General features: G+C 34.2%; 2 protein-coding genes across 2 annotated transcripts; one reads left to right on the top strand and one right to left on the bottom strand.

The window, feature by feature from the left end:
• Positions 1-3,265: 3,265 nt before the first annotated feature.
• On the top strand, positions 3,266-6,942 carry LOC110727711 (protein FAR1-RELATED SEQUENCE 5-like). The gene is made up of 5 exons (XM_021907292.1): positions 3,266-3,734; positions 3,924-4,237; positions 4,678-5,398; positions 5,441-6,137; positions 6,917-6,942. The coding sequence occupies exons 1-5, from the start codon at positions 3,309-3,311 to the stop codon at positions 6,940-6,942; spliced, it is 2,184 nt and encodes a 727-aa protein (XP_021762984.1). The 5' UTR covers positions 3,266-3,308.
• A 17,049-nt stretch (positions 6,943-23,991) lies between these two features.
• On the bottom strand, positions 23,992-24,835 carry LOC110728104 (glycine-rich protein 5-like). Its single transcript, XM_021907739.1, has one exon. It carries the CDS (start codon positions 24,750-24,752, stop codon positions 24,267-24,269), a length of 486 nt encoding a protein of 161 aa, XP_021763431.1. The 5' UTR covers positions 24,753-24,835; the 3' UTR covers positions 23,992-24,266.
• Between the last annotated feature and the right edge of the window lie 3,109 nt (positions 24,836-27,944).

The raw sequence follows: 27,944 nt of genomic DNA, 5'->3' as shown, positions 1-27,944 counted from the left end.
TTACCACCTTCTTGCCCCCCAACTAGCACGTGACGTCATTTTGGGCCAATTCTTTCCCTTCCCTCCCTATTTCCTTCACATTTCTCATTACTATTTGAATTCTCATCTCCCCTTTCACTTTTTTTCCCCCAAACCACCAATAATTTTCCGTCAATTTTGATTTGGAGGAGTGAATTGAAGAGTTTCTGAATTTTTGGGGGAAAATAAGTGAATGAGAAGGTAAGAATCGGGTTATGGAAGAGAAATGGGAGAGAAATAGGGAGGAAAGGGAAAGAATGAGCCCAAAATGATGTCACGTGGTAGTTGGGAGGCAAGAAGGTGGTAACTTTTGATGTTTTTGAAAATAGAAGATGGTAATTTTCAAAAAGAAAAATAGAAGGTGGTAATTGCTAAAATGGACATAACAGAAGGTGGTAATTGTCAAAATTTCCTCATAATAATGAACAATTACGTTGACTAACATATAAATTTAAACCTACAGATTATAATTTGTATGTGATCAATGGAACATCAATCAAAGGTATGTGACACACATGGTAACAATCATAACTCTTTAGATGATTTATTACATCTGTAAATTTAATTTAACATTCTGAATTGATATTGACCAAAAATTTAAATCTATCTCAACCAAACTTGCATAAAAAAGATGAGGACCTTAGATCTTTTGAGCTGTCTGTACCCTAAACATTGCTCAGTTTAGTCACAGTACAAATGCAATTCTGCAAGTCCAATAAATATTTTTCTGAGTAATAATAAATTCATAGTAGTAGTTGTAAGCCAGTGACAGCCTTAACATACATCCAACTATTATTGAGCCAATGTCATCCATTTCTTTTTCCCTTTAGTAAATATTTTTAGTATAGTCTATTTATTATTACTTCTTAAGTTTTTTATGTGACATAAAATAAATAGAGAATTAAAGATCTTAGATAGCATAAAAGCCATGAATAGAGGGTAGAAAGAGAAAGATGCATGCTGGTATCAAGTAAAAATATTTAATGGAAGCCGTGTTGTCAGAGGGGTCACAAGGCTAGTTAAATAATAAGCCCTAGCTTGATAATATTTGGCCATGATAGAGAAAGTCCTTAGCAATATTCGGTACTCCCTCCGTCTTTTTATTACAAGCCTAATTTTAATATTTATTACTCCGTACTTACATAATATAGAGAAACATGCTTCTAAATTAGGGACGGAGAGAGTATTATTTTTTCAAACATAAATTCATTTCATGGTATTTTTTGTTCTTTTTACAAACATAAATTCACATACTATTTCTTTTTTGTAAATGATATTAACTTTATACTCATAATAATTTGGTGTAAGTATAAGATGCCAACAAGTAGTGAAGTAGATAAGTAACATCATTAACTAGAAGGTGTAATGATAATGGAAGTCTTCTAATGATACATACTCCATCCGTTTTAAAAATTTGAAATCTGGTTTTCAAAAATAAAGAGAAGAAGCACCGGCGGATGCAAGTGTAATAAGGCCCTGTTTGATTCACCTTAAAAAAATAATATTAAGTAAAAATAATTTTAGTTCAGTAAAAATAAGTTCAGTTCAGTAAAATTCAGTTTTCTTAAAGAAGAATTATAATAGAAAATCAGTAAAAATAATTTCAGTTCAGTAAAAATAAGTTCAGTTCAATAAAAATAAGTTCAGTTCAGTAAAAATAATTTCAGTTCAGCAAAATTAAGGTGAATCAAACAGGGCCTAAGTGAGGTACCTTGACCCCAATTGAATACATATATACATATATATATATATATATATATATATATATATATATATATATATATATATATATAGGGTCGGGATCCGGTGAGAACCACCCTTTATGTGAGAACCCACACCTTATGTGAGAACAAATCTCAGCCGCTAGATTAGATGAAATCCAACTGCTGAGATTATAAGCATGCCTACAAGCTAACTTTCAGCATCTAATTTATCTCTCCCCTCTATTCTGTCTGCAATTCAAAGCTCATCAATGGCGATTTACTTATCAATGGCGATTCACTGAGTATGCTCTTCTTTCGGCAAATTTCAGCGGTTTCTTTCTGCAATTTTCAACGGTTTCTTTTTGCAAATTTCAACGGTCGCAATTTCATCCACCATTGAGGTTTGTTCGTAATTTTAATTTTGAATTGCATGTTAATCTGAATATTCAATATATTTTGATTTTACATCTCTGAAAAATTTGGAATTGCATGTTAATTTTCGAATTGAATTACATGTTAATTTTCGAATTACATTAATCGAATTGAATGTTTAATTGCATCAATTATTTGATTGAATTGAATCAATTATTTAGGTTTGATTAATTTGATAGAGATTTTAATAATATCAGATTAAACTTTATAGTGATTGAATCAATTATTTATGTTCTTATTTTCAATCAAATTCAAAATGAGCAAATAATTTAAAATGAGCAAACCTAAATATGTATAATAGAACAAAGGGGATATGAAATGAGAAAAGTGGATATGGAATGAGCAAAGTCATATAAAAATGAGCAAATTGAACTTTGCTGTTATTATGTTCTTATTTTCAATCAAATTCAAAATGAGCAAATAAATTAAAATGAGCAAACCTAAATATGTATAATAGAACATTTAAAATGAGGTAACTACAATTAAAATGAGCAAATATTAATGACATTCATAAGTAATCCAAGGATCTATAAGTTTTGCAAATAATTGCTTGTAAAAACACCAAGTATACAGAATTGTGTATGTATGTGTGTGTGTGTGTGTGTGTGTGTGTGAGTGTGTGTGTGTGTGAGTGAGTGTAACAGTGTGTCTGTGTGTGAGTGTGAGTGTGAGTGTGAGTGTAAGAATGATTGAGTGTAAGAGTTTATATATGTGGGCATTGAATTGCATGTTCATTTGACAAATGAGCAAACCTATCCCCCCCTGCCCCCTCCTCTTTCTGCTTGCAATTCTGATTTCAGAAACTGATTTCAATTATAATTATAGATTATGAAATTATTGAGTGTGTGTGTGTGTATGTGTGTGTGTGTGTGTGTAAGTGTGCATCTATGTCTGTGTGTGTGTAAGTTTGTTTAAGAATCTGATTTCAGTTCTAATTATTAAGAGTGTCTGTGTGTGTTTAAGTGTGTTTAAGGAGGTGCATATTCACAAATGATGAGCAACAACGAACAAGTTGAGAGTCAATCAAGTACCATCACAAATGTGCCAACTACTCCTACAATAGTAGTTTCTCCTAAAGTAGCACCTTTGATCACTCCTGGAGGAATAAAAGAATGGCATCCAATATGCCCCAATGAGTTGAAACCAGCTATAGGGATGAAGTTTAATAATCTTGAAGAGGGCCTTGAATTTTATAAAGGCTATGCATTTGCTTCTGGTTTCAATACAAGGAAGTCTACAACTAAAAGACAAAGAAGAAGCAAAGAATTAAAATATCAGTATATCTTGTGCAATAAGGAAGGATACAAAGAAAAAAGAAAGACTACTGTAGAAAAATATTTAAATAACAAGGAAGGGGAAAACAATGAAGAAAAATCTTCAATCAAAAGGAAGAGACTCGTTACTCGTGTTGGGTGCAAGGCACATATTGTCCTAAAGCATTGTGATGATAACACATTCATAGTGACAAAATTTCATGAGGGACATACTCATGCACTTTATACACCTAGCTGCAATCTATTCCAAAAAGAAGGAAGGAAAATGAACATTTTACACAAAAAAATAATTGTGAATAATTCTAAGGTAACACTTTCAAATTCTCTTATGTTTCATGAATTCTATGTATGTTCTAATAAAAGTTGTTTGCTCATTTGACAAATGGGCAAATAATTTTTTTCTCATTTGACAAATGAGCATTGAATTGTTTGCTCATTTTAAAAATGAGCATTGAATTATTTGATCATGTGACAAACTGTTTTGTTCTTTAAATAGGTGAATATTGGTCCCGTTACAACTTTTCGAATGATGAAGGAAATTGTTGGAGGATATGAAAACATTGGTGCATCTAAGGAAGATTTCAAAAAATTTCATAGAGATTTAAAAGCATACATTCAAGGAAGCGATGCTCAAATGTTCGTGAATAACTTTACCAACAAAAAGCTGATGTGGAGCGCTTTTTTCTTTGATTTTGAGATGGATGAAGATTATTGCCTTTGTAGAGCATTGTGGGCAGACCCCCTTTGTAAAAAGAGTTATGCTCTATTTGGTGATATGGTATCCTTTGATACCACATACCAAACCAATAGGTAATTCATTTATGTGTTATTACTAGCTATGGTTGAAATTAATGACTTTGTTTTAAATAAAATTAGTTTAATTGCTCATTACTTCAATGTGGAAATTGAATATCCCCATAAGTCTAATATTCTTTGATAAGAGTATGTATATGGGCATTGAATTGCATGTTCATTTGACAAATGAGCATTGAATTATTTGCTCATTTGACAAATGAGCATTGAATTGTTTGCTCATTTCACAAATGAGCATTGAGTTATTTGCTCATATGAGAAATGAGCATTCAATTATTTGCACATTTGACAAAAGAGCAAAGAATTGTTTGCTTATTTCACAAATAAGCATTGAGTTATTTGCTCATTTGACAAATGAGCAATCGATTATTTGATAATTTTTCAAATGAGCATTAAATTATTTGCTCATTTAAACTTTATTTTGTATGTGTAAGCAGGTACAACATGGTGTTTACTCCATTTACAGGCGTTGACCATCATAAGAATTGCATTAATTTTGCTGCTGGTTTCATAGCAAAGGAAGATATCGTGTCATTTGAATGGCTGTTCAGATCATTCCTCAAGGCAATGGGTGGGAATGAACCTAATTGTATGATTACAGATCAGGATCCAGCAATGAAAATTGCTATTAGAAGTGTTTTTAAGAAGACTGAACATCGGTTCTGTATGTGGCACATAATGAAAAAGTTACCAGATAAGGTGGAGAAATCAATCATGCAAGAAGAAACTGGTTTCCTAAAAAAATTATGTGCTTGCGTTTGGCACCTTGAAATTGAACCTGCTGAGTTTGAAGAAAGGTGGAACAAGGTGATGATTGAATACCACTTGGAACAACATGAATGGTTAGGTTATATGTACAAGATAAGAGACAAGTGGATTCCGGCCTATTTCAGAGATGTGTTCCTTGGAGGAATAATGCATACAACATCAAGATCCGAAAGTGAAAATAACTTTTTCTGCTCCTTTATCAATCCTCATGTGTCACTTGTTGAGTTTTACTTGAGATATGAAGCTGCAATTGATGCCCAGAGACACACTCAAGGTCAGAATGATAATGATTCAAAGCACAAATATCCTGAGTGCAAAACACCACTAGGGATAGAAAAGCATGCCTCACATTTATATACTAACTCTGTCTTTTATGATTTTCAATACGAGGTTGAAATTGCTTGTTTTTCTTGTGGTGTTGATGAATTGAAGAAAGAAAATGAATTGGAAGTTGCAACAGTAAGTGAAGGAAATCGGACTAGAACATTTGATGTTGTGTTTAATCCAACTAACTATGACACCACATGTTCTTGCAAGCTATTTTATAGGCAAGGAATTCCATGTAGACATATGATTTGGGTTTGGAAAGCAAAAAGGTTTGAAACCATTCCCGAGCAGTATATGCTACACAGGTGGACTACTATGGCATTAAAGAAACCAATTTTTGACTTGGGAGGAAACCTGTTGGAGCAATGTGCTAATATAATAGACAAGAAAAAATTGTTAAATGATTTATGGTCAGAGATACACACTTGTGTAAGTTTGGCAGAAGGCAAAGATGAAGATATTCAAGACCTTTTGATAAATCTTCAAGGAATAAGAAAGGATTTGGAAGCAAAGAGATTTGCAAGAAATAATGAAACAACAGCTGGAAGTGCAAAAAACAAAGAGCAAGACATTGAGCTATTGATTGGAGCTAGTGTGCCAACTGAAATAATTGTCAAACCTCCAAAAGTTTCAAATAATAAAGGGACTGGAGTTCATGTATCAAATGAAGAGACTTCAAAAAAGAAAGTGACTGAGATTGATGTGTCAAATGTTGAAACAAGAGGTAGAAGTGCAAAAAGGCTTAAGGGAGAAAAAGAAAAGGCTGTAGAGCAAAACCAAAAAGAGAAGAGATTATGTAGAGGTTGTGGTGAATTGAGTCATCATGATATTAGAAATTGTCCAAAAAAAGTGTAATGGTACTTTTATATACATATAAGATTTTGTTGAATTTTTATATTTAATAATATATTATTAATTTTGAACTAATCATAGTTTAATGCTTTGCAATATTGTTGAATTGAAAATAGAACATATTCAAATTAGTGACTAAATATTTGTTCATTTCTCGAATGAGCAATAATTCCTTGCTCATTAATCAAATGAGCAAATAGTTAACTACTCATTTTGTCAAATGAGCAAATAATTATTTGCTCATTTGGTAAGTGAGCAAATTAGCTATTATATGAACTTGGAACAATTGCACTCTTGTTTCATCTCCCAACCCAAAATCAGCTCTCCTTGGGTCAAATGAGCAAACATATCTTTTCTCAATCATCAAATGAGCAAGTAATTCCTTGCTCACTTAGCAAATAATCAAAAAAGGTAAAAGCTCATTTCTTAAATGAGCAAAAATAGTTGTTCATTTGTGAAATGAGCAAATATTTCTTTATTCATTTATCAAATGAGCAAGAAAATCTTTGAACATTAATCAAATGAGCAAGAATTCATTGATCTATCATTTAATGAGCAAACATCTGTTTGCTCATTTAACAAATGAACGAATATTTCAAATGAAAACGGCTGTATATAACAAGGTATGTGAAGTAAAAACAAAAAAAAGATTGAATTTTAATTCAAATATAATCATCACTATAGTAAAAAAGGGTAGGCTTCTATTGGTAAAATCTGTTTATAAATCAGTTTTACATCATTCAAAGACTACTTAAAAGTAGATAAAATCTTAATTTACCCAATTCCCTAAACCAAAAAAGACAAATCATCACTACTAACTATTTAATTCCCTAACATTCAGCTTTCTTCCGTCTTTTGCTCTTTCTTCCTTGAACTTTTTCTTCTTCAGGCTTTTCTTTTTCAGCATTTTCTTCTTTGTCAGCAACAGAAACTTTACTTTGCTTTTTCTTCTTCTGAGCAATTTCTTTAACAGATTGAATAGTGTTCACTTCACTTGTAATTATTCCCAGGGTGTACTTTTCACGAAGTTTAGTCAAGATTATCAGCTGCAAAACTAATAACATAATCAAACCCTATACAATTAAGGAGATTTCAATAACATGAGCAAACATGTAAAAGTAACACCACAAGTTGCAGTTGTAACTTGTAAGGCAATGGCCTACGGTATTGCTAGATTAATGGACCATAAACCTCAAAATTAAAGTAAACATTTGATAGGAATCCTTGCTCATTTGTCAAATGAGCAAACATTTCTTTGCTCATTTGATAAATGAGCAAGTAATTTCTTGCTCATTTAGCAAATAATCAAAAAGTTAATTGCTCATTTCTTAAATGAGCAAAGAATTAGTTGCTCATTTGTGAAATGAGCAAACATTTCTTTGTTCATTTATGAACTGAACAAGTAAATCCTTGCTCATTTGTCAAATGAGCAAACATTTCTTTGCTCATTTGATAAATGAGCAAGTAATTTCTTGCTCATTTAGCAAATAATCAAAAAGTTAATTGCTCATTTCTCAAATGAGCAAAGAATTTACATTATTTTTCTTCAAACCAGGATCCCACTTTGCACAACCCATGTATGTTTCCATGAGTCTCATCACTGCAACTCCACAATGCAAATGATTTTTATCCGAAGACTTCCATGAACCATTAATCACAGAAATTTCCATCCGCTTGATATCATTTGCCAAAATAGAACTCTGTATATTTCCTTCACATTGAATAAAGTTTGAAAAAGCAGTTCTCTGAAAACAAAAACATCAAATAAGCAAACATAATAAAATCTAATCATTCAAGTAAAAGAAACAAACATAATGTGAATAGAGATTAACTTTTAAGCCATACCAAATGTTTTAAAAGTTGTTTTTGATCTCCAGCATCTTTGTTATAATCAAAAAGCTCGATATTACCATTCAGTGTGGTAGTGTTAAAACATACCAAATAGTAATGATCTTCTTCATAAACTGGGAAGAAAAAAAGCTGAATATCCTTGTGTGGTACAACTGATTTCATGTACAAATTCTCAACAACCTCAAAAAACATCTTATTCCGATGGGCAACAGAATCTATCTCATAGTGAATAAGACAGTCCTACATGTTAAAGAAAAAAAATTAATTACAACAAAAAAACAAAATAATTCAATAAAACAAAATAAATGAAAGAATTTGAACTTACGGTAGCACTAAGGTCAAAAAAGAAACGAGCAGGAGAATTTGGATCTCTAAACTGCTCATTATAATTCAGAATGCTACACCAAACATTAATGATCTCTGTATCAACTTTATATTTATTATAAAGATTCTCAAGATGTACTCTCAAAATTTCAAGACCATTCTCTCCATTAAATACTGGTTCACTGCATAAAAAGAATAAAGAAAGTTAGTATGTCTAAAACAAATGGAAGTTAATGTACAAGATAATAAATTCTATAGATAAAAAAAATACTTACAAACGATTTTTATCATCAGCAAACATTGCCTTCAAGACGCTCATCTGAACTAGTGATAATGGATTGTAAATTATCATAATGCGAGACTTAAAAGGTGATCTAAGAAGCACTGATGGCTAGGGTTTGCGTTTCTTTGGAATAGAACTCTTCTTTTCAGTATCACCTTTTCTCTTATGCACAATTAAAGCTTCTTGAGCATCAGAAATGAGATCTTGAGGATTAGCAATCAGAGCATCACCAACAGCTTGAGAAGCATCAGCAACAGAAGCACCAACTTGTGCACTGACAGAAGCAACTACAGGTTCAGTAGGCGCATTGCTAGGGGGAGAATTAGTTTCTTGAGAAAAGACTCCTAAACTGAATGTAGGAGTTCCAGATCCTTTGGCAAGTGAATGTCCCGAAGCAGATTTGAAACTTGAATCTCCATTTTTTTTGAACACATTTTTAGCAGCCCTATCTGAACATCCAACATCAGGGATACAACTTGCTATCTGAACACTTTCAGAAGCAATCTTAGTAACATCAATGGGTTCCGATTCATTTTGATGAACAACCATTGCATTGAATGAAGATTCAGCATGCTTTTTGTTGCTTGAAATCTGAGAAAACCTATCCCAAGCTTCAATTACTGCTGGATCTTGCCAATACTCTTCATCTTGGCTAAATGAAAGAGTATTATCTTCAGTCAAAGTTTTGGAGCTCATCTTATGCTCATCACAAATGCCCATGGCATCTTCCTTCAACTTTTGTATCTTCTCGTTGTTTGGAAAATACTTGATGGCAGTTTCATGTTTTTGACTGAAATACATGTATGCCAAGACCAGGTTTGTAGATGTTGTTGCAAGCTCCATAAGGCATTTCTGTAAAAAGAAAAAAAAAAAAAAATACATAAATAAGATAAATATAAATGAGAAGAGTAAATATGGAATAAGCAAAGTGGATATGGAATGAGCAAAGTCATATAAAAATGAGCAAATTGAACTTTATATGAGCATTGAAGTTTTTGCTCATTTGACAAATGAGCAAAAAATTAATTGCTCATTTGACAAATGAGCAAAAAATTAAGAACTATAATGCTCCTGCTCACAAGAAATATCCACATATTTATCATATATGAGTTTCACAAGATTGCAGTAACCAAAGACCAACATTTACATAAAATACTTTTTCTATATTCATGACATGCATATGAGTAATGCAAAAGCACACATATGGCCACTTGCCTCTATGCATCATACTGAGAAGAACTCTAAAAATAAACAAAAAATTAATATTGGCTTCCAGAAAACTCATATAAATACCTTCTTTGGATCTTGTTCACTTTCTTCATTTTTTGTACGAATTGGATCAGATTGTTCCTAAAGACAAACATAAACAAAACAAAACAAAAAAAAAAGAAAAAGAAAGTTAGAACAAGTTGAAACCAAATATCCTAACAAATATAAACCAAGCTTACTTATAACACATAACCAATTGCATAATTTGCTCATCTGTCAAATGAGTAAAAAATTATTCGCTCATTTCAAATATGAGCAAGTAATTGCTTACTCATTAGACAAATGAGCAGAAATTAGTGGGTCATTTCCAAAAAGAACAAAGGATATTACAGTATATATGGTTACCTTATTGGCAACTACTTGAGTTTCCACTTCAGAAGGAACGAATTTTTCCTAAATAAAAAACAAAAAAGTTAAAAAAGTAGGATAAAAAAGGAAAAAAAATAAAACAGAAAATTATAGTTAAACACCATTTTAGGCTGTGTCATGCTAGAAGAACCAGCATCAAGCTTTTTAGCACGAATATTTCCAAGCCTCCCTTTAAAGAGTTCCAATTTCTCACGTGTTGACAGCATAGCTGTTGTCCACCCTTTCAAGATTGGAATTTCACGTGCAGCTCGAACTTCCTCAAGTACAAATTGATCAACATATAATAACTACAAACAAGTAAGAAAAGAAAAATTAGTAAATTAAAAATCAACAAATAAGTAAGAAATACTACATTAAAAATATACAAAAATTATAGTAATACCATAAGAAACAATAAAGATCCAGGAAAAGAACGAGTTGGACGTTCTTCCCATAAAAGCTTGCCCTTCACGAGAGAATCAAGGATATACTTTGACCAATTCAAGTCCTTGATTTTATCAACATTAGAAAGAAATGTAAGAATATCAGAATTAATATTATGTTTTGTTTCCCTGACAAAAAAATGAGCAAAACAAAAGAGAAATGAGCAAATAGAAATTTAACTGAGCAAAATAAAATAGAAATGAGCAAACTAAATTGAAAATGAGCAAATTGAAAGTAAAATGAGCATAATAAAAATAAGAAGACTACCATCCATCAGTGTAGACACACAAAGAACTACAAAGTTCCGTTTGAACATAGCATCAGCTGACTTATGCTCCTTCAAAAACTCTTTAAGCTCCCCTATTTTGATAGAGAGTGAGTTGCTTTGGAATTTCTTTTTCCATTGTTGAATGACTTTTTTATTTCTGGAAAAATTATTTTTATCAATCTCTATGCCCCCTATTGGCAACCCAAGAACTTCATGCACATGGTCTTCAGTAATACGGAAAGGATCAGAATCAGGAATATTTAATGAGCACGTCTTAGCATCAAAGTGCTGCACCAACCATAAACCCAACCGCAAAGGCAGTTGGGTCACCTTCAAAAACTCCATTGACACAAATCTTATATCCCTAACTGCTTTCAACTGATTTTGTGAAAGTAAAACTGATTCCATAACTTGAACAATGGATGAGGGTGACATCCGACTATGCAATGTCCCATGAATGTGAGACTTCAAACCTTCCACTTCATTACCTGACTTCAAAACTTGCAATTCATTGCTGGATTTCATCTCCACTACCTTAATCATCTGTTTTTCTTTCTTTAATGTGTCCTTTAAAACCATTTTTCCTTTGTCATTAGAAGATCCTGTCTTGAAACTCATTCCTATATATTGTGGCTGTGTAGAACGACCAACAACTCCTAATTGTGCTGGCCCTGACGCATCTTCGTCACCACCAACAACTCCTAACTGTGATGCCCCTGCTGCATCTTAGTCACCACCAACTCTTAACTGTGCTGCCCCTGCTGCATCTTGGTCACCACCAATAACTCTTAACTGTCCCGCCCCTGCTGCATCTTGCTCACCAACATTAACAGCAGAATTTGTCTCAACAGATGTCCTGCTCAACAAAATAGGTATCCTTGATGTCAAATGAGCAAATACTTAGCTACTAATTTAACAAAATGAACAAAACTTAAATGCTCATTTCTCAAATGAGCAAATACTTAGTGCTAAAATGAAAAACAAAACATAAAATGAACAAGTTATCAACTACTTTCAAAGCTGTGAAGAAGTTAGAGAACTTGTTTTTAAACTCAAATTCTTTCTCACTGATATCTACTTTAAGACCTGATGTGCAACATAATGAACTAACTTCTAGGCTTCTGATGTGAAAAGCCGAACAGTAAAACGCCTTCTAACTATCAGTTTCTTGGCTTCTAATGTGAAAATCCGAACTAAGTACACAACGAAGTTGGTAGCTTTGTGGTGACGATAGTAATAACATTGCACATGGAATTTTGATTGTGATAATTTCTAAGACAAACAAAAGAGATGTATTGAAAATTACTTCCCATCTTAAACTGTTTTTTTTTTCCTATTTGCTTTCACATACAAGTATTAACCTGTGGCAGTTTTAGATGTATTGAAAATTACTTCCCAACATAATCTACAACTTTTTATTGCTTGTAACTGTCAATTAAAAATCTAATATTTCATAAATGAACAACAAAACATAAAATGAATAAATTATCAACTAATCTACAAGAACTCCCATACAAGTAATACAACTAATCAACTAATCTACAACAACAACAAAAATAATAATAACTCAAATAATAAAAATAAAATGAGCAGAAACACATACATTGTATTTTCTTGAGGAACATTTGCAGAATCCATAGCAATTACTTCTAGGTTTCCAAAAAAACAAAGAAAATGTAAGATAATTACTCATATGAAGCAAAATGAAAACTAAAATCAACTAATAATTACTCAAATAAAGCTATAATCAAACAAAAAATAAGATAAAACCAGAAAATAAAACATAATTGAGAACTAAAGTAAACCGAAAATCAAATTAAAATACACAAAATAATTAAAATACCTAAAATCAAGCTAAAATGAACATAATAGCACAAATTATCAGTGAATTGTAGGTTTCTAAAAAAACGAAAAAACTGGACAATAACGAAAATAAGCAAAATCAACTTGATAACTACTCAAAAAACGAAAATAAAACTGAAATCAATGAAAAAAACAAAGTAAAACATTATCGACAGAAATTGATAAACAATGTGAGCTGAAATCAGTGAAAATCAAACGAAAATCAAAATGAAAATCAACAAATGTAACTGAATGTGACCTAAAATTAATTGATGAACACGAAAATATAAACAATAAACTCACCTTGAAAAACAATTGATGAAGATTGGAGGAGTAGTGATGAGAAATCAGAGAGAAAAGCAGAGAGAAAGAGAGTAGAAAATAGTGAAATTGTGAGGAGAGAGGAAATAGTGCGTGAAAGAGGAAGGAGAAGAGAGAAAAAACACAGTAGTTTTGTTTGACCGGGATTTAATTGTGGCCGTTGGATGTAATTGATCCAACGGTTATAATTAGTCCTCACATATAATAGGGTTCTCACATAAGGGATGTGGTCTCATATGATCCCATTTCTATATATATATATATATATATATATATAAATTTTTTTTTAATTGCTTATACTTTTTAATCAAATGTATTTTGACTTGACCCGTTAAATATTTTTTTTTTTGGATCCATCAATGAGAAGAAATGAATAGGTGTCAAGAAAAAACTGAAACAAATAAAGAACAAGAGGCAGGATTACAGATGAGTGAATGTAAAAATCACCAAAATATTGACTTTATACCCTAAGTTCCCAACAGTGAGCCCTAGAATAATGCCTCGACCATACCTTAGTCTCACTTCTTCTATTTGAAATAATGATTAATATAATAATGTATCACGTTCTTGAATAAATCGAATGATTTGTCAAATTAGTGTTAAAAATTAAACAAATTACTTGAAAATATAACAATATTGTTTATTTGAAATATTTCTTAATATAATATCCATGTAGGTTCGAAAATTACAAAACTAAGAGTTAAAACATAAATTACATAATTGCTAGAAAAATCATTAAATAGATAAGGAAAATTTGCAAATTGCAGCTATTTAAAGTTCGTATTTTGCAAATTGCATCCATTTAAAAAAAAATTGCAAATTGCAGCCAAAAGTTCATATAAATTGTAAATTGCAGCCCGATTCAATTTTTTCATCGGTTTACAAGTTGAAAAATCTTTGACTAAGGTTTTAGGGGACAATTTAGGCCTTAAGGAACCGAATTGAGCTCGGGATTAACAAAAAAATAACGCAAGTATCTCGTTTTGCGTAACAAAAATGTATCGATTTGTGGGAAACTGTAAATTTGAGGCGCTCACGTTATTTTTTTGCTAATTCCGAGCTTAATTCGGGGCCCTAAGGGAAAAAAGGACCCCTAAAACCTTAACAGAAGATTTTGGAACATGTAAACTGATGAAAAAATTGAATCGGGCTGCAATTTATAATTTATACGAACTTTTGGGTTGCAATTTGCAAAAAAAAAATTTAAATGGCTGCAATTTACAAAATACGAACTTTAAATGAGTGCAATTTGCAAATTTTTCAATAGATAATTTGTTTCTAATAAAACCCTAATAAATATGTATGCCATCATTTTTTTTTAATCTTTTAACACTTATGATAAAGGTTAACAATTCTTTTGAAACGGAAGAAGTAATTGAAATAGTGGAAAATGACTTCTGAACTAAATATATTGAGGAGCTGAATTTTTTTACATAGCTATTTAGCCAGCTACCTGAGTTATTAGTGAAAGTAAAGGGCCAACTACACAAACAGTAAAATTGAAAAAAGTCAAGGGTATCTTTATACAACGCCCAACGCCCTAATAACGTTGCCCAAAAATTCTCTGCCCAGACATTTTCATCAGTCATTTTATTATGATGTTGTCTAACTGTTGGACTGCAATATGAATACTATGGTCTTGGGATGTGTTATAAATTTATACAAGTATTATTGTACAACTATACTTAGTATTATTTTAGTATCGTAAACTAATTGAATTGACAAAGCTCTTATGTACAGTATCATTGTCTCACATTATTCACAAAAACTTTGTGTACAATTTAACCATTTTAATAATCTCAATTATGGACGATTTACTTTTAATAATCCTAACTAATGTTTATTATCTAATAATCCTAAATATGGGGTGAGTTTGCCTCTAATAGTCCCGATGACCGGTTACAGTGAATGAGTTTTTTTTTATTTTTATTTTTTTTTTTTTTTTTTTAAAAAAAAAAATAAAAATAAAAAATCCACGTGTTAACACATGAATGGTCCAAATTAAGAATTAAAAAAAATGTAAAACATTTAAAAAAAATAAAATAAAGTTCTAACCACCACCCCCAACCCTAACCTCACCGAACCCTAACCCACCCCCTAACCTCGCCGGAAACCTCCCAGCCAACCCCCCTTTACTACTGAAGACGGCCGGACGATCTCTACCACCCATCCCTAACCCCTGAGGTCACCTACCCAACCCTCCCTGACCCCCCATAACCACTTTTTTTTAAAAAAACCCTTAACCACATTGAGTTTGAATGCTCTGAATTGGCACCGCCATTTGTACTCTATTGTTGCGCGAATTGGTGGCGAGAGGTGGAGGTGGATGGAGTTGCGAGAATTGGTGGCTGGATTTGCGCGAATAGGTGGTTGAGGGGCCAGGTGGAGATGGCTGGTTGTGCAAATTGGTGGCTGGAGTTGCGCTTGTGGATTGCGGTGAGGCAGGGGTTGCGATTGTGGAATGCGCTAAGGCAAGGGTTGTTGGTGAGCAGGGATGACAACAAGTCAGATCTGATATGGACCGGGTCCAATTGGACTCGGATCCAGATCCGTTTTTGTAGCTAGGATCCAGATCCGAGCCGGATCCATCGGGTCTGGAAAATGGAGACCCGGATTCAGATCCGACGGGTCCAAAACGGGTCTTATATATTTTGCCAATTTTTTTTGTAATAAATGTAACTTTTAGGTCGTCAAAAAATGCATTTCAAACTTCCGTCGGGGGTTATTAAGTCCAGCCTAAATTAAAGTTTTACAACTAATCTAAAACACACAAAGTAACCAACTAATATACTTAAAATTTGAAATAAAAAGTATAAACAATGAAAAAAGCATGATGTTACAAATAAGCAAGTAAAAAAAAACAACGATGATGTATTCGATATATGATCATCCAAAATTCAACTAAAATTATCAATTTTTTTTTTTTTGAAAAACAATATCAACATTTAGTTTTTTTTAATAGGAAAATTAAAAAAACGGGTAAACGGATCTGGTCCGGGTCTAGGGGCCAGATCCGGATCCAAATTCGTTTTTTTAGCAGGATCCGGATCTGGCAGGTCCAAAATTTAAAGACCCAGATCCGTGAAAAAATGGATCTGGATCCACGGATCCAGGTTGGGTCCAAATCCACTGTCATCCCTACTGGAGGGTGGTGATTGTTGTTGTGGTGAAGCAGGGGTTGCGGGTCTTGGCATTTGTAGTGTTTCTCTGTTTGTGCGGCACGTGGCGAGAGGTGGTGAAGGTTAAGGTATGGGTATAACGTGCCGATAATCGGGGACTTGGGGTAGAAGGGTTCTTGGCGCTAGTCGGAGTCGGAACAGGGGGGTTAGGGTGGCTGGCGACTAGCGTGTTGAGGGTGTTTTTTTATTTTTTTTCTTTTTCTATTATTTTATAAAAAAAAATCCATTTTTTTTTTACCAATCACGTGATATATAGAAGGTTGTTGACCATTCGTTGACCGATTGAGACTACTAGAGGCAAACTGACCCCATAGTTAGGATTATTAAATAATAAATCTTAATTGGGATTATTAAAAATAAATCGCCCATAATTGAGATTATTAAAGTGTATTTTTCCTTAAAGTTTGCTAGGTGTGACTTGTGAATTTGTGAAGATAGAGGATGCTAATGTTTTTTTCCCCCTAGCCGTATCTAGGTTTCTAGGAAATTGATTAGTTCGAGTGGTAAGGCAACTCCTTTCCAAGCAGATGCTCATCTCATCATTTTGTGATCTACTCCCTCCGTTTTTAAATATTTGTTTTATTTTTCTATGTGCAGAGTTTTAGCAAAAATTGAAAAAAATAATACAAATATGAAAGTAGTGGGGTAGGGGTAATAATAAAAAATTATAAGAAAAAAGCAAAAGTAGTTGAGAGAATTGGAGGAGAGAGAATATAAAATTAATAAAATATGATTTTTGTTGGGTCTACTAAATGAGAAAAATAAATTAAATATTATAAAAGATTTCAAATAAGGAAATGGAACCAGTATTTAAAAACGGTTGAAAAAGGAAAGTGAAGTAAGTATTTAAAAACGGAGGGAGTATAAAGCTTAAGACTTTATGCTACCCCCCCCCCCCCCCCCGACATCTTGATTGATACTCCCTCCGTTTTTAAATACTTGTTTCACTTTTTTTTTTCCGGCCATTTTTAAATACTTACTCCATTTTCTTATTTGGAAAGCTTTTACAATATTTAATTAATTTCTATCACCTAGTGGACCTACCATGATCATATTTAATTTATTAATTTCATATTCTCTATCCTCCAATTATGCCAACTACTTTTGCCTTTTATAATTTTTTATTCTTCCACCTACCCCGCTACCTCCATATTTTATTACTTTCTTCAATTTCTCTTAAAGCTCCGCGCACGAAAAAATGGAGCAAGTATTAAAAAACGCAGGATGTATATACTTAAATCGAACTTTCAATGTTTATTGTCTGACAAAGATATAAGGGCTTGTTCTAATAGACTGAAATCAGTTGAACTGAACTGAACTCTGAACTGAACCGAACTGAACTGAAATGAATATTTTATAAGAGAAGGAAATTAGGAGCTAAAATGAACTGAAAATAAACGTATGAGAACAGGCCCTAAGTAGAAGAAAAAAAAAATATCTCTTTCCTTGGCTTTGTAAAACTAACCTTTAATTAATACACTCGAACATCAATAGAATGAAGGTTAGCAAACTTCGGCTTGAAGCATATATAATTGATTGGATAATTAAGTTAGGCCGGAGAAGGTTAAGTAGAGATGAGCTTTTAATGTGATGAAGCATATTATGATGGACACGAGTGAAGAACAAATCATGCCTAGTTTCCATAAGTTTACGATGTGATTTACTGCTTTAATTATTTTATATTATGCTTGTGAGACTAACGCAAAGGTTTTTAAGTTTGTTTAATTTTAATAAAGGCCTACAATGGTTCCAAGCTATAGGTTGACTTTGTTTGACTTTGGGTTGACTTTACTTTCGTTTCGGTTGACTTTTAAGGTTGACTTGTTTTGAATGTTTTTAAAGATAGTCTTCCGATATGTGTCTTTGATAATTGTTTTAGCCGTTTTCACGGTGGCGGTAATGTCTAAGATTTTCCTATTTTGAGTTTTAAAAAGAGCAAAACTGGTATTGTAAAAGAAAGGAATTTCTAGGGTGTTACAAAGTGGTTAGTATGACTGATTTTTATCATTGAATCATGATTGCTAAGAATGCTAACCATAGTGCATAGCTAGTTAAACTAAATATTAGTAGTATATTTTTTTTTTAGGGTTAAACATTAGTATCCGATGTAGCTTTATTTATTTATTTATCCCATAAGCCTACAAGATTACAAAATTACGTTACAAATTTACAATGTATACCATATATATGTTCCATTTTAATTGCTGCAAATTTCTTTTAAATTTTCAATGAAATGATCCATTACTATTATATATATATATATAAAGTTATCATTACTATTATATTGTTTTTCCTTTATGTACTTTGAACCACAGCTACATTTTTTTTCCTATTTCCTTTCTACCTTGTAAAACAAATTAATTGATTGTAAAAAGTAATCCACAAGGGTGGTTTTCCTACATATAAAAAACGAATACTAGTTATTATCTCCTATCGCATTTTAATAACTTTTCTACCAAAATATAATAAGCCAAGCAATACTTATCGATCCACCATATACATTTTTTTTATTCATATCCACCATCTACATTGATTGATGTATCATGTATGTAACTAACGATTACATTGACACGGGTTGTTTATGACTAGAATATTACTACTTCAATTCTTTTTCTTATCTATTGTTTTTTTTTTCTCTCTCTCTAGTTTTTAGAGAGAGATAGTTCCCTCTAGGATTTTCCCTTGAGAGGGTTTTTCCTAGCCTCTTTTGCTAGAGTTTTTTCTTTGTTTTTTCTTCAATCCTTCCCTACTTTTCTTCATCTCCTTCATTCTTGATTTTTATTTGTGAATTTTGTAGGGGCTTCCACTGGTTTTTACCGGTGGAAAGCCCCAAAATCTCTTTAATTGCTTTAAATAAAAAGATATCATCCTTAAGATGGTGTTCATGGTAGGGATTTTAATTACTTGTTTATTGAGAATGAAGATCGAAGGTTTCGCAATTTCTACCGGAGTTTAGAAGACCAAGGAAGGATATTCATCCAAAAAATTATGCATCTACAGATCTTATGTCGAATTAGAGCGGACTCAGAGATTGTATTGTTTCGGATGAATTTTTTGTTAAGGCTATTATCAATCGATTCTGCGATGTTATTTTTAGGGTTTTATATGTTTTTGTTGGAATTTTAAATTTCTCAAAAATTGATTGTAAGTGTCGTTTGGGTATTTTATAAATGAAATCTTTAATCTTCCCGTCAAAAAATCTATTGTTTTCTTAGTTTCTTAATAAAAAATTTGATTAATAATATTGATAATAATTGTTTATGCCAAATTTCGTTAAGTGGGATTGAATAGCAAAATCTAGGTTACGAATCAACTAAATAAAATCTAAAAAGAAAGCAATACGAAAATAAAAAGATGACACAAGAAATTGGTGACGCGGAAAACCCAAAGAAGGTAAAAATCGCGGGTAGAATGACAATCTACCAAACTTTCACTATGAAAAATGTTAATCAAGAAGGTTACAATGAATGGTTGATGTATCTTGTATAGCTAGATTTCTCTGTGTCCTTCGTTGGTGGAGCTTATTTCTTTTATAGATGATGATTAGGGCAAAGTGTAGTCGTTATGAAGTGATAAGCCGCTCCCCTAATATTCGGAGCTATCTTTTCGAATACTCACCCTCAACTCAGCCCACTTACGGCTACATTTAGCTGGCAAAAGACTAAGTCTTCCATGCTTATCGTGTCCTAGAAAATAGCTAGGTGTCACAATCACTTGCGGGTCGACCTAGGCAAGGCCGTCAACCACCCCGCAAAGGCGCGCAAGGCCTTCGAAACCCCACTTGCCTATACGAGCAAGTATGCGCTCGGTTCGGGAAGAACGAGCCAAGTGAGGCTAGAATAGCTCACTACCATGTCTAAGGCATGTGAGGTTATCAGGGATGACCTTCGGGTGCTTAGACTGTGGTGCTAGAGAAGCACGGGTCAACTAGGCTTTGGGCCTATGGCCAGTGTGCGCGCGCGCGCTAAAAGATCCTCGGGGTGTTTGGTCGGGCAAAACTCCATAACAACCTTTGATACTTATTGAGGGGACTTATTAGGATCCTAATAGATCATACATGGCCTAAGGGCCAAGGTTGGGTTTAGGGATCGGACTTGAGAGTCCATTATTGTGTTACTGTCAGTTGGGTGCTCACTAGTATTCTAAGGCTGGTGCTAAATAAAGCTCTTTAGGGGGCGAGTGCTCACTCAAGGGTCAGGGGCTGACCTAAGGGTGGCCTTAAGGCTATGGACCTTAGGCATGGTTTTGGACATAGGATGGCCTATGGAGACCATAGCACACTTAGATGGCTAGGGTGGACACCCAATAGGACAATCCGACTCGGTGGTCCCGGCTAGGAGGGGTGCGGGCTGACTAATGAAGGCTGAGGGCTTAGTACGGTGCATGCTTGCTAGTGGTGCGTGGTTTGACTAAGGGATGCTCTTGGGATCATGTTATGGTGTCTTTAGGGTGGTAACCATAGTGACCCCGGCATGGAGGAACGAGTGCGGCCCGGGTCAACGATGTCTTTGGTGCCTTCGACGAAACTATGGACTTACGTGGCCACATGCTCGATGCTAAGGAATGACCTTAGCTTGTAGATGGTCTAACCAAAACTCTCCTTGGTGGATTACTTTGTAGGGACTCCTTGACGGTTATGCCTAGTCACCATTATGGTATGCGGTTGCCTTAAATATAAGGATTGGCTAAGTAGTGGTGGATGGTGGGCGGTAATGCAAGGTAACCACCCACGTTGCACCACTCTCCCTAAATTATAGGGACGGTTATGCTAAGGTGGAAAGAAGGGCTAAAGATGGTTCCTAAAATATAGGACCATATCGTTAGTGGGTTGGCTAACGGTTATCTTGACCATGATCCTTGACGTGGTCAATCGGAAACGCGGTTAAGCCACACCAGAGGACGGTTCCTATAAAATAGGAGCATCCAAGGGTGGTGGGTGGTAACCATTCGGACGTGGGTAGTTATTCCAAAGGGATAATGCCACGTCATGTGGAAGTTACCCCCACTCACTTAGTGGCCCTAGAAAATAGGAGCACTAAGGGAGTGGGCGGTTATGCTGAGTAGGCAGTTACAATGGCCAGGCAGTTTAAATTCCACATAGGCACACTGATGCATGCCTCCTAAAATATAGGAGCATGGCATAGTGGCAAGTGACGGTTACCAAACGGTTACAAGGACATGCAAAACGTGGGTAACTTCCCTGACTACGTGGACAGGTCCAGATTCATCCAAGTATGCATCCAAGTAGTGGGTAGTTACAAAATCATGGGTGTAGTGGGCATAGTGGGCAGTTATCCTATCTGACTGGGCTGTAGTCAGTGTCTATAAATAGGCCAAGGCATTCATTTGCTGGGCATCAGAGATTTTGGAGTTCTAGAGAGAGATTCTAGAGAGAGAAACTCCTGCTATAGTTTGTAAGCCATGAAAATCAATAAAATGTTCTAGTCATTCTTGTCTCTTGTCTTGTGTGTTCTTCTTTTAAAGTACTTAAGTGTTGTAGGCTGGTCTAGACTCGGTCTAGACGCCATCATGGGAACCCCCTCGGTCCCTAACTTAGAAAAAAAAAAACTAGTCTCCAAATTTTCCCGTGACACTAGGGAAGTAGTTTCTTTGCATTTCGTCTATCGAAGCTGACTTCTCTTCGTCAAGGCTTGCTCTCTGTCGAAGCTTGGTCTTCATTGTTGACAATAGCAGACTTTCGTTGACTTTGACGACCTACTTGTCAAAATTTACCCATAACAACAATAATCATAACAACAATAATATTTTATTTTCAAAAATTTAAAACTGACATATTAATGCCTTAAGGTATTTATTTTGACCATGACCATAGTCTGAATTCCGACCATTGACTTAATTTTCTTATCATAACCTCCTCATGAGTGACACATAGGTTTAATTTTTTCATTTTTTCCCCAATGACCGTGTCCACAATTCCCCCTAAACCTTTGCTCAATTGTTCCCTCAACTCTTTTGACCTTCTTCAATTCTCACCATTTCACTTCTACCCACAACCTTCTTTCATGTACCCTTGGAAGTCCTCTCCTTCTTCACCTCATTCTTTCCCCTCTTTGGACCAAGCCACCAACCCTAGCCTACCCCAATATTATATTTCCTACCCTTCTACTTCCTCTATAAACAAGTTTGAAACACGATTTTTTAACCTAAATTTGATTTTATTTGAAATATGATGTTGAGGAATATGGTGATTGAATGGTATTGATCGAGAAGGCAGATATTACGATTAGGAAGGACAGTGAAGGAAATTGAGATTTTTATGTAGGCACGTGCTTTGCACATGATATGGTCAATTAAATAATGGCAGTTAATGATTAGGTACTCGAGGTGTATCATGTAATGGTTTAGGTCAAACTAACAAAAGTTAATTAAACGTTTTAATATCTCAAAACTACCCCTTTTTTAAAGGATGTTTCGCATATTATAAAAAAACTATTTGAACCATAATGTCCAATAAATGATTGATATTACTCACTAACTAAATTTTGCATACACCATTCAAGTATATTATAATGTCCCTAACCAACGCCGTTATGGTAACAAGAGGTCATTGAGGTGTCAGTTAAAGGCTTATTGGAGCTTTAATTACAAGCCATATATGCATGTCGTCGATCATCACTAAAAAGGTTAGTACGTACATATGATAATATCATGATATTTTTAGTGCACCGACATTAATATTATTTCGTACCAATAAGTAGATAAGCCATCAACAAACTAAAAGCTTGGTTCTTTCTCCAAAAAAAAAAAAAAAAAAAAAAGAAGGGGCTTGGTTGCCTTCGTTGAGCCACACCTTGAAGTGAATAGCTATGTTTTACTTGAGCCCTTTGGTTGGAGATCTTGGAGTAAATTTTTTTTTTTCACCTATAAATTATATTAAATTAAAAAATAATAGTTCGATATATTAATAATAAGGGAAATAACCGCGATCACTTAATAATATTTCTAACTTTGCCAATTGCCATTGCTGAATTGGACTATATTGTGGTCAATCATGATGATTATTTAGAGCGACTAAACCATCTAGCATGACTTATTTATAAGAAGTATATTGCATAACTTGGGAGAAATGAACATGTACATGTACATTTAATGTCTAGCTAGAATAATTTTTTTTTTTTAACGTCTTAGCTTTATTGACAGCATGCATGCATGTGCTTTTCAATAATATGTAATGTTAAAATTTAATGAGAATGAAAAGTACAGTTTAGTATATTCTAGAAATTATAAAACTCTTAATCTAAGCTACCAAATGTGTTCATAGATGAATTATTTTTATCTTCAAACAACAGGTGTAATTCTACTAACTTATAATTTAATGAGAAGTAACAATGTTTTTGCATGCAACAAAACACTCGCTTACTTTAAAGGCAATAGTCATCGATTGAAGTAGTAAGAATTTTATCTTGGCAAACATACTATTAGAATGTTGTTCACATGTTGCATGGCCATGGTTCAAAGATTATTTGTAACAATGTGCCCTATCTTCTTACCAGGGTTGCTCAAATCACTATTTTGCACACATGTTGAGCTACTAAGTTAATATACATATTTAGTTAAAATTAATTAGGTTGGAAATTAAAATCTAATTAAATAACTTTAATGAATCTTTCAAAAACATCTAAATGGAGACGAAAAAAGTAATAGCTAGTAACGATAAAACAAGATGAATAACAAACTTTTATTGAATAATAATAAACAACAAAAGCATAAACGACAACATACACACCAATATAACTCATACCCTCCAACACTCACAAGAGAGTCTCCTACAACCATGCAAAACTAGCTTAGTATAACAAAAATTCACCCCATTAACTAAAACACAATTATGAGTTATAACAACATAATAGAAGTATTAATTAATTAAGCTCAAAACCACAATTAATCACACCATAACAACCTATTAATTAATCATAATCTATAATCATCTTAAGGAATACCCCCAACACAACCAGCACCACCTCCAGTTCCAGCACCACCACCAGCACCACCAAGCCCACCTAACCCACCAAGCCCACCAGCACCACCACCTAACCCACCAAGCCCACCAGCACCACCACCAAGCCCACCAGCACCACCACCTAACCCACCAAGCCCACCAGCACCACCACCAAGCCCACCTAACCCACCAGCACCACCCAACCCTCCTACACCTCCAGCACCACCTAACCCTCCAACTCCGCCAACGGGTAAACCAACAACTCCAGCAACACCTCCAACACCACCACCAACACCTCCGAACGAGACAAAGTTCTTCTCGTCGGTTGCTGGTACTGTTACACCACTTTTCTTGTTATCATCTTGAGTTGTGTTGACAATGTTTGTGTTAGTCTTTTGCTCTGGTGCAGTTCTTGCCGCGAAGGCAGATTGCACCAGAACCATTACCAAAAACAATGTAATGCAACACTTACCCATCTTTTTTCTTCCTCTCTTAGTACTCTCTTGTTTTTCTCTTTGTTTGTGAATGAGAATGAAGTGATAGTGTTGAGTTTATATAATGCCGAAACTTAGGGTAGTAGTATGTAGTAACGAACACACTAGTAAGAGTAGTATAGTATAGTAAATAGTAACGTGGTAAGTAATAAGTATTGTACAGTAAGAGGATGGAAGGTGGGATAGTTGGAGATAATAAATGAGGATGACATAAATGACAAAGTTGAAGTGTTGTTGTGTTAGCGCGCAGGAATCTCAGTGTATGATAACATGTTTTTTTTTGAAATCATCTTGGAAAGGAGAGATGTTGCTGTGAATTTGTGGTACTTGATAAGTTGATATTACTACTTGTATGTAGTACTAGTACAATTTACCAGGGTAAAGGACACTTTTTAACTTGTTATTTTGGCTGTTTATTCATGTGGGTAACAATCTTTTTTAACTTGTATGACTCGGTGTAAGGTAATGTTTTGTGATTTGGAAAGAAAACCGTGGTTTGAAAGGGTAAAAAATAAAGTTAAGCACCATCATATACTTGTTTGCCCTATCTAATTTGCGGTTTTTGGTTCTTTAATATTATGGTGTATCTTATGTTATGTTGTTGAGAGAATTTGGGCTAGGTACTATTGTTGAAGTTGGTCTTTTGCTACATGTATGAGTCAAAATTCTATGTGATGAAATTTTGGCCACCTATTGTAGTCATTAATTGGCTGTGAGTGTGACACATATGGCCATGTTTATGTGAAATGTGATAGGATTGCATAAAAAGTTGAGTGACTTTTGTTGTGACACCATATTACTTTGCTTTTTTAAAAAAAAAAAATTGATGTACATAGTGCCATTTATATCAACAAGTACGATTTTCTTTTAAAGAGCACATATAATAAGATATTTTACTATATATTAAGCGCGCTTAACTTGGATTAGTCTTGAGATGATTGAGTGACCTCCTAGGATTTTTTATTTTCGGCTATTTCACCAAATGCCACTGAGTAATTTAAAAATTCACCAAATGCCGTCGGACTTTTCAGAATTCACCAAATGCCACCCAATTTTTTTAAAAATTCATCGAGTGCCATTAATGACCAACGTCCGTTAACTCCGTTAGTCATTGGGGCTTAATCATGACACATGCGGACACATGTCAGTCAGCTATTGGTTTAAAAAATATAAAAAAAACTCTAAATCCTGACCCAACCCAGCCCCACCTCTGTAACCACCCGCCAAAGCAAACCGACAGCTGAAGCCAACCGCCGGAACTCGGTGACCTCCTGCCAGAACCCCCAGACCTCCCGTCGGAACCCGCCAGAACCCCCAGACCTATCGTTGGAACCCTTGACACCTCAAAAACCGTCGACTCCACTTAATCTCCCTTTCCTTCTCCCAAAAAAACCTCCCCAGCCACCGCATTCGTCTCACACAATGCGAAGATTTCTACCTGCCCGACTCCAGCACCCAGACAATGACCCACAAAACTGTGCCTACCCGACGACCCCCGCCCTATCCCCTCCCCAGCCCCCGCAACCACCTCACGCACCAACACGACGCATCACCATAGCCGTTGAAACCGACCATGGCAACCTAGAATAGAACCGGATTCTAGAAACCCTTCACCCTCAAACGGTCGATTGGGTCGAAATCTGAGGCCGATTTCGTCGTTTTAAGGGTGGAGGATAGGAGGAGTGGTTTTGCGCGATGGTTGGAAAACGCTAGGTGTTTTTATCAAAGCTCGCTTGTGTTGGTGGTTTTTGGGGTCGGGGCAGGTTGTGTGGGTGGCTATGGGGGTCGATGGTAGGTTTGGTGGGGTATAAAAGGGTCGGCCGACCATTTTTTTGTGGTTAAAGGGGTGGTCGGCTGTTTGCTGGCTAGATAAGGGGAGGGGCTAGGGTTTGGTGGTGGTGGGAAGTTGGATGGAAAGTTTTTGGGTTTTTTTTTCTTTTAATTTTTGTGAATTAAAATAAATAGACCAATTATATCATGACATGTGTCATGATTAAGCCCTAATGACTAACGGAGTTAACGGTTGTTGGTCATAAATGTCACTCGATGAATTTTTTAAAAACTGGGTGGCATTTGGTGAATTTTGAAAAGTCCGATGGCATTTGGTGAATTTTTAAATTACTCAGTGGCATTTGGTGAAATAAGCGTTTTATTTTTATTATTTTTATTTTTTGTCAACAGTACACTAGGAAGTTTTTTTCGATAGGAAGTTTGATTATTTCGTTATTCAATAATGGAGATATTTTTGCATCAAGTAAATAAGTAATTTAACAAAAATAGACCCATTTTGAGTCGGAAGTTATAATTTGCTCATATCACTTTCATTTTAACCTAAATTAGGACTCATTATTATATATATCTTTGATAATAGTATTGGTGTTGTCAAAAGATAATAGTATTGGTAGGGGCTATTCATCCGAGTAAAATGCAAAGATTAATAATATTGTTTTATATATGAACTTCATCATAAGCTAGATTTGATTATTTTCAATCGTTTGGCTAATTAATGGAATGATCATGGGTCCATTAATTTAAAGTTATTCGTGAAATAATCTAGGGTTTTAGAAGGAATAATGAACCCTAGCTATAGATTTATTTATGACACTCAAATTCAACTCTCTAAGTAGAAATAAGTAGATAACTGTCATTGGGGGATACACATGAAACATGAGTTGTGTTTTTTTTAGGTATATTTACACCTTTGTTACTACTAATCCGGTTTTGCATCACTATACTGACGCGTAAGCATTTAAATTACTTGTGCATCATATATGGTGGTTTAATTTGGTTGCACAGTAAGTATAATCCCTAATAATTTAGTTGTGTAATTCGTAAACCTAGATAATTTCAAAGCTTTTGTCCTCTTAACCTCTTATAGCATATCTTATTAATTTTTTTTATTTATTATTTTTATTATTTTTAATTTAAACAACAATTTGTGCATGCAAGTCCACAAGAGCGGCATGTATGTTACAGATTGAGAAGGTGTAAGTGTAAGTCGTGTAACACAGATTAAATTTAGAAAAGTATGTAGGTAAGTAGGTAACTATTGTATATATGTATATAGGAGTTGTTCCCAGTTAACTCCCAATTTATCTAGAGGTATAATCGTCTTTTTAAATACCAGTGAAAGGGTACATGTGTCGTCTTTTCATGTACTAGTTGAGGGGTACA

Source organism: Chenopodium quinoa, unplaced genomic scaffold (assembly GCF_001683475.1).
Source record: "Chenopodium quinoa cultivar QQ74 unplaced genomic scaffold, ASM168347v1, whole genome shotgun sequence".
NCBI lineage: Eukaryota > Viridiplantae > Streptophyta > Magnoliopsida > Caryophyllales > Amaranthaceae > Chenopodium > Chenopodium quinoa.
The sequence above is the reverse complement of the archived record's forward strand: the minus strand, read 5'-3'. Positions and strand labels throughout refer to the sequence as shown.

Coding starts and splice junctions, on each gene's coding strand:
- LOC110727711 (XM_021907292.1), top strand. CDS start 3,309: ATGAAGTTTAATAATCTTGAAGAGGGCCTTGAATTTTATAAAGGCTAT. Junction 3,735..3,923: donor TAATTGTGAATAATTCTAAG/GTAACACTTTCA, acceptor TTCTTTAAATAG/GTGAATATTGGTCCCGTTAC. Junction 5,399..5,440: donor TTTATGATTTTCAATACGAG/GTTGAAATTGCT, acceptor GATGAATTGAAG/AAAGAAAATGAATTGGAAGT.
- LOC110728104 (XM_021907739.1), bottom strand. CDS start 24,752: ATGGGTAAGTGTTGCATTACATTGTTTTTGGTAATGGTTCTGGTGCAA.